This window comes from Panthera tigris, chromosome A2 (genome assembly GCF_018350195.1).
Source record: "Panthera tigris isolate Pti1 chromosome A2, P.tigris_Pti1_mat1.1, whole genome shotgun sequence".
Lineage (NCBI taxonomy): Eukaryota > Metazoa > Chordata > Mammalia > Carnivora > Felidae > Panthera > Panthera tigris.
The window spans coordinates 74,323,705-74,338,601 of record NC_056661.1 but is presented as its reverse complement, the minus strand read 5'-3'; the positions used below and the strand labels follow the sequence as shown (position 1 = coordinate 74,338,601).

Below are 14,897 nucleotides of genomic sequence, written 5' to 3'. Positions count from 1 at the left end.
CCTCTTTCTGCCCCTCCCCCTGCTCACATACTTTCTCTCTCAAAATAAATAAACAAACATTAAAAAAATAACATACTCCCTTGGTTGAAATATGGTTTTGAATTTCCACTTTAACTGCAAAGTACAATTTAAAATTCTTACAAGTTTTATATGGTGACATATACACCTTATACTACACCAAGCAATTTCGTTTTATGTGGTTGCAGGTTCGAAGAACAATGAAAAAAGCACAGACAGTTTTGGGTTGTTTGGTTTGTTGTTGTTGTTTTAGAGAGAGAGCACGAGCGATCAGGGGAGAGGGGCAGAGGGAGAGAGAGAGAATCTCAAGCAGGTTCCACACTGCAGGACATGGGGCTCGATCTCACAATCCTGCGATCATGACTTAAGCTGAAATCAAGAGTTGGCCGCTCAACCGACTGAGCCACTCAGGTGCCCCAACAGAGAGTCTTGAGCAGTTTGTTTTCCTTTTTTGAACACACAAAATGAGAATTTGGAAGAAAACATAAGGGAAAAGCTTTGTAACACCAGATTTGTCGATGATGTCTCGGATACGACACCAAAAGGCAGGGAAAAAAGCAAAAATAGATAAAGTGGACTACATCAAAATTTTAGAACTTCTATGCATCAAACAACACGCTCCATGGTGAAAAGGCAACCCATGGAAAGGGAGAAATTATTTAAATATTGTAAATTGTATAACTGAATAGGAATATATATATATATATATATATAAATATATTCTTTATACATTACATTATGTATATTCTTTATATAGATACAGTTAAATCACAACTCTACAGATCTATAGCTGTACGTCAATCCATCTACCCATATATCCTACTCACAGGTTGTTGACTTATAGATAAAGACAACAGGTTTATCTATCTATCTCCGATAAGGATCTATCCATATCTATCTCTATCTGACAAGGATTAACATCCAGCATATATAAAGAACTCCTCAACAACAAAAACCCAAGGAACTTGATTAAAAAATGGGGAAAGGACTGGAATAGACATTTCTTCAAAGAAAATATACAAATGGCCAACAAGCTTGTAAAGAGGTGCTCAGCACCACTGAATCATCAAGGAAATGCAAATGAAAACCACAATATCACTTCACACCTGTCAGGATGGCTGCTATAAAAACAAACAAACAGAAAAACAGAAAAAACAAGGGTTGGCAGGGATGCGAAGAAACCAGAACCCTTGTGCCCTACCGCTGGAAACATTAAATGGTGCAGCCTCTATGGAAAATAGTAGAGTGGTTCCTCAAAAAAAATTAAAAATAGAATTACCACATGATCCAGCAATTCCACTTTTGCGTACATACCCCAAAGAACTAAAAGCAGTTGCCTCAAAGAGATAGTTTTACACTCATGTTCATTGTCACGTTGTTCACAAAAACAAAAGGGTAAAAGCAACCCAAGTGCCCATCAGAGATGACTAGGTAAAATGTGGTTTGTATATGCCATGGAATATTATTCAGCCTTAAAAAAGAAGGAGGGGCGCAATCCATTAAGAGTCTGACTTCAGCTCAGGTCATGATCTCACCGTTCGTGGGTTGGAGCCCTGCAACAGGCTCTGTGATGACACAGAGCCTGGAACGTGCTTTGGATTCTGTCTCCCTCTCTCTCTGTCCCTCCCCTGCTCGCACTTTGTCTCTCTCAAAAATAAATAAAAATTAAGAGAAAAAAAAAAGGGGGATTGACACAGGTAACACAACAGATGCACCTTCAGGACGTGATGCTAAATGAAATAAGCCAGTCACAAAAACACAAATACTTGTACGGCATGAGTCCACTTACACAAAGCACCTAGAGTGGTCAGACTCCTAAACACACAAAGTAGAGTGGTGGCTGCCAGGGGCTGCAGGGTGGAAGAATGGGGAGCTGTAATCCAAGGGGCACAGAATTTCAGTTGTGCAAGATGAACAGGTTCCGGAGGTAGGTTCGCTCAACAGCGTGACTGCACTAAACAATACTAAACTGTACGCTTAAAAATGGTTAAGATGGCAAATTCTACGTTATGTGTAGTTTACCACAATTAAAAATGTTTTAAGTAACAACTTTAGAATAACCTAACACTAGGGTCTTCCCAATATAAAAGCTGTCTATAAGAAATGCAGCATTTCATAAGGAAACAGATAAATTGTTACAATTCCATGGCTGAAAACGCTAAATACTGTTGCTTGCAGAAATGGAAAAATACTGGGGCGCCTGGGTGGCTCAGTCGGTTAAGTGTCCGTATTCGGACATGTCGTATTCAGGTCATGATCTCATGGTTCGTGCGTTTGAGTCCCACGTCGGGCTCTGTACTGACAGCTCGGAGCCTGGAGCCTGCTTCGGATGCTGTGTCTCCCTCTCCCCTCCCTCTCCCCTCCCCTGCTCACACTCTGTCTCTGTCTCTCTCTCTCTCTGTCTCTCTCTCTCAAAAATAAAAAAAAAAACATTAAAAATTAAAAAAAAAAAAAGAAAAGAAAAGAAATGGAAAAACACCTGAGCACTTGAATAAAGAAAAGGCAGAAGAATAAGGAGGAAAGGCCTGCCCTGTGCAAGTTGAATTAACCGTTATAAAACCTAGTGGGAAGAAGAGAAAAGGAAAAATAAAGATTCTTCGGCAACTGAGCAGTGTCTCACAATCTCAATCCTGTAACCAGAAAGTGATTCAAATGGACAAACCCAAGACAAAATGCTCCAAAGGCTGGATTATAAACCAACTCGCTACACCGAAAAGCCCAGACTTGTCCACCACCAGCCTGACTACCTCGCTGGCCCATGGACCCATTAGAAGCCACAGTATCGGGGAGAACACCTGCTTTCCCAGGGTCTCGGGGAGCCTCTCTAAGCCCTCAAGTGGAAGCCCCCGGCTGTAGAATGGGCACCAGCGCTACCTTTAAAACACAAGCTGAGTATCACTAGCCTACGTGGACTGCTTGCTTCCCAGGTGCTAGCACCATACAAGATGCTGTGCAAAGAGCAATCTTACCTGATCGTCACGGCAGCCACACAGTCAGCAACGACCCCATTTTCCGTAAGAGGAAACTGAGGAACAGAGGAGCTGGGTGCTACCTCCAAGGCCACACAGCAGGTACAAAGTACAGCTGAGATATGAACCTGAGGCCGGACTCCAGTTTCCTCAGTCCCCACCTATCAGAGCTAGACAGCAAAATGCTGGGGGCTGGAGTTTGAATCCACTTCTCCCGTGAACCTGCTATACGACATTACGACAGGTTACCTGCAGGGTCTCGGTTTGTTCAACTTTAAAAGAACAACCTTGGGGCGCCTGGGTGGTTCAGTCGGTTAAGCGGCCGACTTTGGCTCCAGTTATGATCTCAGGGTCCGTGAGTTCGAGCCCCATGTCGGGCTCTGTGCTGACAGCTCAGAGCCTGGAGCCTGCTTCAGATTCTGTGTCTCCCTCTCTCTCTGTCTCTGCCCCTCCCAGACTCACAATCTTGTCTCTGTCTGTCTGTCTGTCTCTCAAAAACAAATGAATACACACAAAAAAATTAACAAGTGTTATGCCATATCTATAAGCAAACTCTGCAGTGCCTTATCAGGAGCCCCAAAGAGATTATCACAGGTCTTTAGTAGTAAAGGTATTAGGAACCATGCCTGCAGCACCGAACTACAAACACATAATAGCATAACATATAAGATGTTCTCCAGATGAATATGTTTAAGCCCACCTTTTCCTTGAAAAAGGAAACAAATTCCATATAATAACTATATGCAGTATCAACCTGAATTTATACATTATACTGGCTATAGTCACATTGGTGTGAATTTCCAGCAGGTTATCACACATATTTTTTTCAATCCTCTGAGCTAAATGAAATAGTATAAAGAAACAATATAAGTATTATTATCAATAAGTCCATCCATAAAATTGGTAGGTTCATTAGTTTCTGTTATGCTTAAACCTATTTCCTATGCATAGTCTTGAAAAGAAATTTGTTTTAAAAAGCCCACCTTATATATTACTTTATTCTCCTTAAAATACAAACTTTAACAAAACTTAGCTTCTTAACAGTTTTTAAGGAAGTGACTTTCCTCCTTTTTATTTTATGAACTAAACTCTAATTTTGGTGATTGATAAATTACACCAGTGAGCATGCCATACTCGTTAAAAGAATGAAGAAAAAAATAAGTATGGTAGAACCTACAGCGGTTGTTTTAAATTCAGATTTTTAAAGAGGCCAAGATTAGTTTGTAAAACTTTGTATCAAATTTCCCACTGCCAAGGCACTTTGGGTTAAAGTACTATTCAAGATCAGGAGAAAGTGTTTTGTTCCTTCTCCTGCTTATTTAAGCCGATCCATTTAATATTTCTGAAGACTGGGGGGCACCTGGGTGGCTCAGTCAGTTAAGCGTCTGACTTCGGCTCAGGTCATAATCTCACAGCCTGTGAGTTCAAGCCCTGCATCGGGCTCTGTGCTGACAGCTCAGAGCCTGGAGCCTGCTTGGGATTCTGTGTCTCCCTCTCTCTCTGCCCCTCCCCAGTCACGCTGTCTCTCTGTCTCTCTCTCTCTCTCTCTCTCAAAAATCAGTAAGCCTTAAAAAATTTTTTTAATATATTTCTGAAGACAACTGGCATGTTGTTCCCCAAGGTTCAATCACGTACTGCCCTTCGCACCCCAGTCCCCACGAGGCAAAACAAGCACGGGATCATGTGGCGACAAGAAATCCTCAGGCTCCTGAACCACCCACCTTACCTCAGACTCATCTGTAGATTCTTCGAGAGACTCAGTTTCCTGCAAAGCACAGAGGGGGAGAATGGTCAGAAGAGGTGACAAAAGAATAAAATATAACATATTTTTGAGGGAAAACGGTCACCACTTCCCCGCCACCAACACCCACCTGCCCTGCTGGGAGGTAATTTGCAACCACAGTTGAAAGGACTCCACATGGTGTGACCCTCCTAGGCCTCCCTCCACTTCCCGTGCGTGGCAGGACTGAGACGGTCACTCTGGGGCCACTCAGACCCACTGCTCCTGCTGACCTCCCTTGGGTGGTCAGCAGGCTGACGAATGACCGAGGGAACTGTCATGGGAAGACACAGAAGGCTCTTTCCTTCGCTAAAAATGGAAACGGGTCCAGCAAAGCAGGCTTACTGATCACGGAAGGGAAGAGGAAGCTGCCGTCTCAAATTATCCGTGAGCCAATTTTTATACTGAAAAGCCCTTGTGCTATTAATTACTATGCTATTAATCTGGTTGAGTCAAAATGATGGTCTTGCTTAAACAGCTTTTTACAAAAGAATTCCCCTAGAGTGGTACCTATCAGCCGTTGTGCAAACAAGCCATATAATTTACATCCACTCTTTAAGCCATTAGCCAGAAGACGAATTCTGCCATTTAACACAGTTTCCCTCTTGCTAGAGCATGAATCTTGCTGTTCTGGAGAAAACAAAGCAAAAAGGGAAAAATTGACTCGATCCTGCTAATCTCTCACCTGTCCACTGAAAGAGAGAATCTGCTGATGCCACGCATCCTCAAAGAGGTCAGCAAAATGAAGATTTACTTAACGTACTTATAGATATCAATAGCAATAAAAGGTTACAACTAATATGCTGACACTGAATGTAAGCATTTTGCAACAATCCATGAGCTATACAAGAACGAAAAAAATGGGGCAAGGACATCTTGGAAAGTACTAATATTTTTCAAGAAAAAAAATAAACATTTTAACAAAAGTTAGATGCTTCTATTACTCAGTTCTGGTTGCAAAGCAGGCTAAACACAAATCTGGTGTTTGCACACATTTTAATTTCATTCATAGGAAATTCCTAAGAACCTTGCAGGTGACAGGCTGCCTCTGCAACAGCCTTGTGGACGATACGGTACTTGCTCTGAGAGGCCATCTGTGAAACGGGGACGAGTGTGACTTGTGATTAAGAATTTTATTGTAGTTGTGCCATTAACCACGATGAACATGAGAATCTCCTCCACACCCCGGCGCGGTAAGGTTCTTCTAAGTACTAGAAAATGCTTATTAATTTGGAGCTACAATCTCTCCATAGGAACTTTTTGTTCCTGGCACCAATAAGACACATAAAACAATCCAATTCTTCAACTACTTGACAGTTCTCCAGAGAGTTAATGACACGTATCATGCCTGCCCTTCTAAATTGTTTTTCCTCTGTGCTAACCATCCCCAGATCCTGGTTCTCATCCACTTACCACCGTGATCCTTCTCTTCTGGACACACTCCATTTATTATTAACAGTCACTATTCTGACATCTTTACTGAACATCTATTATATATATCCCACAATGCTAAATGCTTTGTACCCAGCATCTTAGAATTTCCTAATGACCCCTGAGGTAAGAACACTGAGGCTTAGAGGCTGAACTTAACGACTTCTGACACCCTTTCCGGCCCTGACTGTCCCTGAATAGTAAGTTACTAACATTCGAGAAACAAGGCTTTGAAGACCATGCCAATGACCTGCCCCTAGATTTCTATCCCCAGCTCAAGAACTTTAAAGGAACACTGGATCACTCTTTTCAGAAAAGTGCCATTAAACCTAAGGAAGGTTTTTTGGGTTTTTTTTTTTTTTGAGATACATTCATATAGACACATAGGGTAAAAGGACAAATGTTCCATTTACGTTCTTCGTTAAAACCAAAGCGTTAAGTCTCCACCCACCAATTTCAACCAAAAGCTCAACATCGAATTATATTCTTTTTAAGTCTCCACCCACCGACTTCAACCAAAAACTCAAAATCAAATTATATTCTTTTCTTTTAAATTTTTTTTAACCTTTATTTATTTTTGAGAGACAGAGTGTGAGCAGGGGAGGGGCAGAGAGGGAGAGAGAGAGAGAAAGAAAGACAGAATCTGAAGCAGGCTCCAGGCTCAGAGCTGTCAACACAGAGCCCGATGTGGGGCTCAAACCCACGATGAGATCATGACCTGAGCCGAAGTCGGAGGCGCAACCGAATGAGCCACCCAGGTGCCCCAAAATCAAATTATATGCTTGACTCTGCACCAAAAACCATGCGGTGCCAGGCTGTGATACCACGAGGCATGAGACTCTCAGAAACCCGAGCCTGCAGAAGAAAACCGGTCTCTCACAGAAGCTTCCTGTGGCTGTTGGTACCAGTGAGAACATTTACTCCAGGACATTCTCAAACTTACCCCCGCTCCAGCATGAACCTCCCAAACTGAGCTGCGGCCTCAAGAAAAATTAACACTTTTGCCCGCAATCCTACCAAAGCCATGCAAGAGTGACTTCAGGAATGAGCCTGGTCTACTACCTCCTTGCTTCATCCACTCAAAAAGCCCCGCTGCTTAATGCCCTGGGGACTGAGGGGCAAATCGGAAGACATGAAGTGAAAAGTCCCAGAGAGGGCTCCAAAAGCCAGGCTGAACGGTGGGAAAGGTTACGGTTTAGAAAGGGGCAGTGGTTTTCAACCGTTTTTTAGCTTCATACTCTGTATCTTTCCAAGAACTTCAAACAAATCATGAAAATACAAGTTACAAAACTGTGCTGTTTTCTAAGTGAAATAAACCAGATACATACTGCAGGGTTTCAAGTACATGAGGCAGAAAGTAGAACAGAGCTTGGCAGGGGCTGGGGGGAGGATGGGGTGGGGAGCATAGGATAGGGTTTAACAGGTCCAGATGAGAAGTTCTGGAGATGGACGGTGGGGACAGCTGCACTGACAATGCCAATGCACTTAAAAACGGTTAAAGTGGTGGGGCGCCTGGGTGGCTCAGTCGCTTGGGTGTCCAACTCTTGATTTCAGCTCAGGTCATGATCTCACGATTCGTGAGTTCAAGCCCCGCGTCGGGCTCCGGCTGGTGGTGCGGAGCCTGCTTGGGATTCTCTCTCTCCCTCTCTCTGCCCCTCCCTCTCTCACACAGTCTCTGTCTCTCTCAAAATAAATACAATAAAACTTAAAAAAAAAAAAATGGTTAAAGTGGTAAATACTACACATATTTTACCACAATAATAAAATGGTGCTGTTCTGGTTGAAGCAAAAATGATGAGCTAGAAGGCACAGAGAGACAAGTATAGAGCCAGATAAAATCTGGGCAACAGTGGAATGCTACCTTACCTTTCTGTTGCAAACCAATCCCCTAGACTCAAGCATATATCCAAACCTAATGATCTTGGTGCTTGACATGTGACCTCTTGAATCTATACACACTATTTGTTGGGGGAGGGTGCAGAATTTGGGGGAGAAATGGAGGCTGGAGCCTGAGGAAGGCCAGCTCCCTTGTCTGCAGGATGAAGAAACAGAGCAGAGACCAGTCTCTGGGCAATCAGCCTGGCCTGGGGATAAAGCTGAAACACTCAACGCTACACGGCCACCTTCTCTCCTTGCCAACAAACTGGGACACAGCTGAGCTTAATGGAAGACAGGGTGTGAGAGATCCCAACATGTGACACAGGCAGAGGCAAGAGGATATATTTTGTGTGATATGTACCTGCTATCCCGGTATCATCGAGCCCTCAATTTCTATGTAATTAATTTTTGTTTATTGTTATTTTTGAGGCAGAGACAGAGCATGAGTGGGGGAGGGGCAGAGAGGGAGACAGAATCCAAAGCAGGCTCCAGACTCTGAGCTGTTGACAGAGCCCGATGCAGGGCTCAAACCCATAAACTGTGAGATCATGACCTGAGCCGAAGTTGGACACTTAATGGACTGAGCCACCTAGGCGCCCTGAGGCCTCAAGTTCTAAAAGCTCAAAGGAGCTGTGGCCAGTTCGGGGCACTCAGGCAGTAGGCTGGTTGAGTAGGAAAGATGAAAGAGTACATGGGGGGCTGACAAGAGTGGGCAGACTCAGGGTACCCCGCTTAACCCCCCACGGCTCAGCTCCAGCATTCATCATATTCTGCAAATGAAGGAAAATCTGGACATCTGCCCAGTGTGGAAAAAGGGACCAGCCAGGCCACCCAGTGACCCAGCCCCAAATCTGACTTCACATCACAATCGCATAAGGTCAGTTTGGGGAATTGGGTAGGACCCACGCAAACATGCCATCTTCACAGATGTGGATTTGTTGAGTTGAAATAAGAGCCTAGAATCACAAGCATCTGGGAACAAGAACACCGAGGAGGACCAGGTCCCCGGCAGAAACAAAGGCAACCGTGACTGAACAGCTAAGAATGGGGAATGCATGAAACGCAGAGCCCCAGATTGGATGAGTGCTCCCTCCCAAGGTGGTAACGTGGGTACTGGGGCGACTGCTAGTAATCAGATAGTGATGCCGGACTCCAGCCAATCAGCCCAGACAAAGATGAGCAGAAAAACTTATAAGGCAATAACCACGTCTAGCTAATTTGTGACTACACTTTAGTTACACAGGAAAGAGTGGATCCTCTAAAAATTTCCCGGACTCTGTGCTTTTAGCAACTGCTTGTTTGGGGCTTTATTTTTCCTTTAGTTATCAGTCAAATTGCTTTCAAAAGATCTTTATCAAACTGTAAAAAAAGAGAATAGTATATAACTGAGCAAAGCCCAAGTCTAGATAATAAACTCTAGTCCCACATATAAGGCACTTTGACCTGGCCACTTTAACATAATCTCATTTGAGACTCACAAGATTTCTAGAGCGTAAATGCCTCTGTCCACAGGCAAGTATTGGTTGATGTGATTTTTATTTTACACATGGGGCACACTCACATGGGTGTGTACGTGCTCATGAACTGTCATCTGATAATCAGTAAATGCTCTACAGTAAGGATAAAATTTCCCCAAATTCTGGGCTCCTGTGGCTCAGTCGGCTGAGCATCCAACTCTTGGTTTTGGCTCGGGTCATGGTCTCAAACCCCCCATTTGGGCCCTGCACTGAGCTTGGAGCTTACTGAAGGATTCTCTCTCTCTTCCTCTGACCCTCTCCTGCCCTCACACTGTCTCTTAAAAAAAATAAAAAAAATAAAAAAAAATAAAAAAAAAATCCTCAATTCTAAAACGCACAGGGAAAATTCAAAAAAGAAACTCTCCTCTCCTGTCAAGGAATAGATGGTCAAATATTTTAATAGACTAGGTTCCCTGATGGTTGGTAGGAAAGATGAAAGGGTACCCGGGGAGCTGGCAGAGTAAGGAATTTAGGAAATGTCATCTACAATACATTTGAATGAATAACTCTTGAAAGTTTCAAGTGAAGCTAACATAACACAAATTCTACTGCATCTCACTTACAATTTGACATCTTCAATTCAGAAGGCCATTCATTCTCCTCCCGAATAAATTCATTTAAACATTTTACTAAGCACCTAGTACCTGTAAAGCACTAGCCCTGTGAGAGATGCACACATGAGTGAGCTCTGTCCTTGTTCCTGAGGACTCAGCAGTCTGTAGTAGACATAAGACAAATATACAAACAACCAGACTCCAAGCAGAATGTTATTCATAAGAGAGGTCTCAACAAATACTGTTGGGCATCCATGATCATGAAGGTCGACTGTAAATCATTTTGGAACTAAGTAAAACTGCTGGTTAGAAAATTCCCAGGCAGAATACAGGGTGTGAGTCCTTTCTCCAAACTATACACATGTGGTTATTTCTGTGAACTCCCTTCCCTGTACTCAGCATAAAGACCTCCCAGTGCCTTAAAAAAATGTTCAATCATGTCCAAAAAAGTGATTTCGTAGCTTGAGAGCCCATGAACGATTTTACATTATGTTAATTCAATACAGATCTTATTACTTTGGTTCTTTCTAAAATTAAAGGGTAAAAAAAAAAAAAAAAAGCAATCATCAAAGAATACAAGGCTCAGAAAAGTTAAGAGGAGAGGGGCGCCTGGGTGGCTCGGTCAGTTGAGTGTCTGATTCTTGATTTCGGCACAGGTCACCACGATCATGAGATCGAGGCCTACACTGGGCTCTGTGCTGAGCATGGAACCTACTTGAGATTCTCTCTCTCTCTCTCTCTCTCTCTCTCTCTCTCTCTCCCTCCCTCCCTCCATCCCTCCCTCTCTCTCTCTCTCTCCCCCCACCCGACCCTTCCCCTGCTCACTCTTTCTCTAAAATTAAAAAATAATAAATAAAAATTAAAAACAAAGAAAAGTTAAGAGGAGAGATTTATTTTTGGCTTGCTCATCATGGAGGCGGTCTGCATTTCCAGTGCATGATGCCAAGAATAAAGCTTCCTCTGCCCTAACCTGTCATCACAGCTCATTTTAATACCCATCTCAGGTCTCAAAGCTTTTTAGGGGGAAAAATTAGGTCAACTTTCTAAGAGGTTCGGGGCGCTTAGGTGGCTCAGTCGGTTGAGCGACCGACTCTTGATCTCGTCTCAGGTCGTGATCTCACAGTCTGTGGGTTTGAGTCCTGCATCGGGCTCTGCCCTGACAGTGGGGAGCCTGCTTGGAGTTCTCTCTCTCTTTCTCTCTGCCCCTACCCGACTCATGCTCTCTCTCTCTCTAAAAATAAATTAATTAATTAAAAAAAAAGATTTTCTAAAAGGTTCAAGGGGGCCGAACAGAACAATTAACAAATGTATTTAACTCCACTTTTGTGTACTTTTAGCCTTCAAAACTCTGTAGACACAAGGCCGGATTTCAACAGCTCCCTACCACACAAATCAACCAGGGTGAGAAAAATCTAACCATTTTAATCTAAAAGAACTGATAACATAGGTACGATTATTTACCAGCTTTAAAAAAACAGAACGACAATTTGTGAATGTCTGCTTCTTTCTGCCATTGACAATGGACCACTGGTCTTTATGAGAATGACCCTGTCAGGGAGATGAATGCCTGCTTTAACTATATTCAGGCTGTTGAAGTGTCAAAGGTGAAATTATGACTTGAAGGAAATTTATTAAGGTGATAAAGTTCATTCTACTTCATAAAGTAAAAAAAAAAAAAAAATTAGAATTAGGTTCTCAAGTATTTTTTAAGAGGTGGGGTGTTCTAGTGGGAAAAAAACATGAGCTCTGGAAAACACATTTCTATTTGGAAATAGAAGATTGGAAATTTATTACACACATTAGCCTGAGTAAATTACTTATGTTGTCTGAATTTCCAGTTGCGTATGTGTAAAATTCAATCATTTAACACATATTGTGGCACTACTCTAGGTGTCAGGCAAACAGCAGTGAACAAATTCTTTCCGTCATGAAGCTTATGTTCAAATGGGGAGAATATACAGAAATGAACACAGAAACACACAGGACAAATAAGTAGAAACTTTAAAACACACTATGTCAGATGGTAATGAGCACTAAGGAGAAAAATAATGCAAGGAAGAGGTCTCAAAGAACAATCAAAGGTCTCACTCAAAAAGATAACACGTGGACAAAGACGTGAAGGAACCCCGGAAGAAAGCCCTGGATATATGAGGTCAATAAAGGGTGTAGCATGAGCAAAGGCCCTGAGGTAGAAACGGGCCAGCCTGTTGAAGGAACAGTAAGAAAGCCAAGTATAGCTGATGCAGTGTGACAAAAGGGGAGAAGAGGAGAAGAGTAGAAAATGAAGTCAGAGAAAAGGAATAAGGAACAATTGGGCAAGGTCCTGTAGGGCAACTAGGGTATTATAAAGGAGTCTGACTTTCCCTCAGAGTGTGATGGGAAGCCACTGGCAGGCCTGGAACATAGGAGGTGCTGGTCCTGACTTATATATCAGAACAAACATTCACCACACAGAATTACTTTGTGAGGACAAAATGTGATGTGAAGGCTTTACACTGAAAAGTACCATCAAAATTCAAAGCATACTTACTATATCACTAACTTTCTATGTGTGTTTTTATATCAGACAGCTTTGCCAAACTTCTGCACAAAACAGCAGTAAATACTGAGAGCAACTCTCTCCATCTCTACTACCCTGTATCTAAGGTCTTGGCTTTTGGTTTTATTTATTTTTGAGAGAGAAAGAGCGTACGCAGGGAAGAGGCAGAAAGAGAAGGGGACAGAGGATCCGAAGCGGGCTCTGCACTGACAGCAACAAGCCCAATGTGGGGCTCGAACTCACAAACAGTGAGGTCATGACCTGATCTGAGTTCGGACACTCAACGGAACGAGCCACGCAGGCACCCCGTTTTGGTTTGAAATCAAACAACAAATAAGCTGTTATTTCCACCAGAAAGACCAACAGTGTGAAAACCAATCTCACCACTATCATCAAACCCAGCAATGACTCACGAAGCTGCATGTGCTTAACAAGCATTTTTCCTTTGAAGTGACTGAATCAAAAAAAGGAGGCTTCGGTGGCTGGTAGCAACACTCCTATTACCACAACGACCACCCAAACCAAATTTCTACTTTATTTCTTAATTACTGATGTATATCAAACGTACTTAGGGCAACTCTGCATTACATAAATGAAGTATGTTACAAGTGGTATTCTTAATACCACTGATAATAAATTATCAAGTAGCTAAACTTCTTTCATTATAGTACAGCTCATCACACACCACTTTTTAGAGACAATTATGGAAACTGATGGCCTTGTTAATTTGTAAGGAAAAACTGTGCCAACCTGAAATGACCCTGTAGATGGACAATTAGTTCTGGCCTTTGCCCTTTTCTGTCTTCTTGATAGTACTCTGTCATTTCAACTAAGCTTTGATAACCAGTATCACGTGTATGAAAATAACTCTTTTGCCTTCACTATCTACTACTCTAAACTCCAACCCCACATAGCCATGTGTGGGCTGGCATTGCCATGTGATGTTCTGTCAGCAACAAAGAATCTCATGTAACTTTTACTGAGTCCTACTTTTACTAAGCACTTTAACTGGTGTGCTTATTCTACCCTCTAACTTATTTACTCTCCAAGAATGTTACTCTTATATCTCCATCTTATATTTAAAGTTAAGTAACTAGCCCAAAGTCACATATTAAGAAAGAGAACCAAAGGCGCCCGGGGGGGGGGGGGGGGGGCTCAGTCGGTTGGGTGTCAGACTTTGGCTCAGGTCATGATCTCACGGTCTGTGGGTCCAAGCCCCACGACGGGCTCTGTGCTGAGAGTTCGGAGCCTGGAGCCTGCTTGGGATTCTGTGTCTCCCTTCCTCTCTGCCCTCCCCCGCTCGTGCTCTGTCCCTCTGTCTCTCTCTCCCAAAAAATAAAATAATTAAAAAAAAAAAAGAAAAAGAAAGAAAAGAAAAAAGAGAACCAGCACTGGAGCCTAGGCATTTTTGCTCCAGGACAAATGCACTTAACCACTGCTGCACGTCACAGCTGACTTAGCTTTGCACCTAAAAACAATAGGTACGAAACAAAATTCATCATCTACTCTCTCCTGGCCCTCCTGCAAACCAACTCTCACTGTCTTCACTTCGACGCTTCCCAAGGGCAGTCAGTTCCTGGGACAACCAGGCTGCCTTCCAGCCAAAATTTCACTGAAGACAGGTCACAGGGGCAGCGACAAAGCAAGGCCGCCCCTCCAACGCCGGGGGTGTGTCGGAGAGCTTTCCCCGGGTGCCCTCCAACAGCAGCCACCCCACCCTCTCCTCTGCTCCCCGAAATGGCCTTTCGCCCCTCGCGCGTCCCGCGGTGGGCCTGCCTCGCCCTCTGGCAGCTCCGCACTTCCACACACTCGGCTCCGAGCCCGGATCACCTCACCTCGCCTCTCCCTCCCCGGCCTAACAGTAGCAGCATTTACCTGCCCCTCTGCTTCCGCCATGATGCAGCCGGAGAGTCACATGACAGACCCGGAAATGAGAGAAACCGAGACTCTAGAAACAGGGGCTGCTGGGAAATGTAGTTTTAGCAGCCTCTGAACCGGGGCGTCATTTGGTGCATCTCTGCTTCTGACTTTCCCAGCTCAATGGAGGTGGCCTCTGGAGAATCTGAACAAAACCGTTGTTGATTTCATGATTTATTTTTTTGTTGTTCTTACTGGTCCCATGATTATGACATTATTTACTAATATTCGCTATGTATGAAGCCCTGGGGTTATAGTTTTGCAAACATTTTCTCATTTAATACCCCCAGCAAT

General features: G+C 43.3%; 1 protein-coding gene across 1 annotated transcript in view; it reads right to left on the bottom strand.

Annotated features, from left to right (window-relative positions):
- Nucleotides 1–14,606, bottom strand: part of VPS41 (VPS41 subunit of HOPS complex) — a 185,954-nt gene extending 171,348 nt beyond the window's left edge. The window contains exons 1-2 of the mRNA XM_007094790.3: nucleotides 14,562–14,606; nucleotides 4,714–4,752 (exon numbers count right to left, since the gene is read on the bottom strand). Coding sequence (XP_007094852.1) covers nucleotides 4,714–4,752; nucleotides 14,562–14,582 — 60 coding nt within the window. The 5' untranslated portion in view covers nucleotides 14,583–14,606. The remainder of the gene's footprint in view (nucleotides 1–4,713; nucleotides 4,753–14,561) is intronic.
- Between the last annotated feature and the right edge of the window lie 291 nt (nucleotides 14,607–14,897).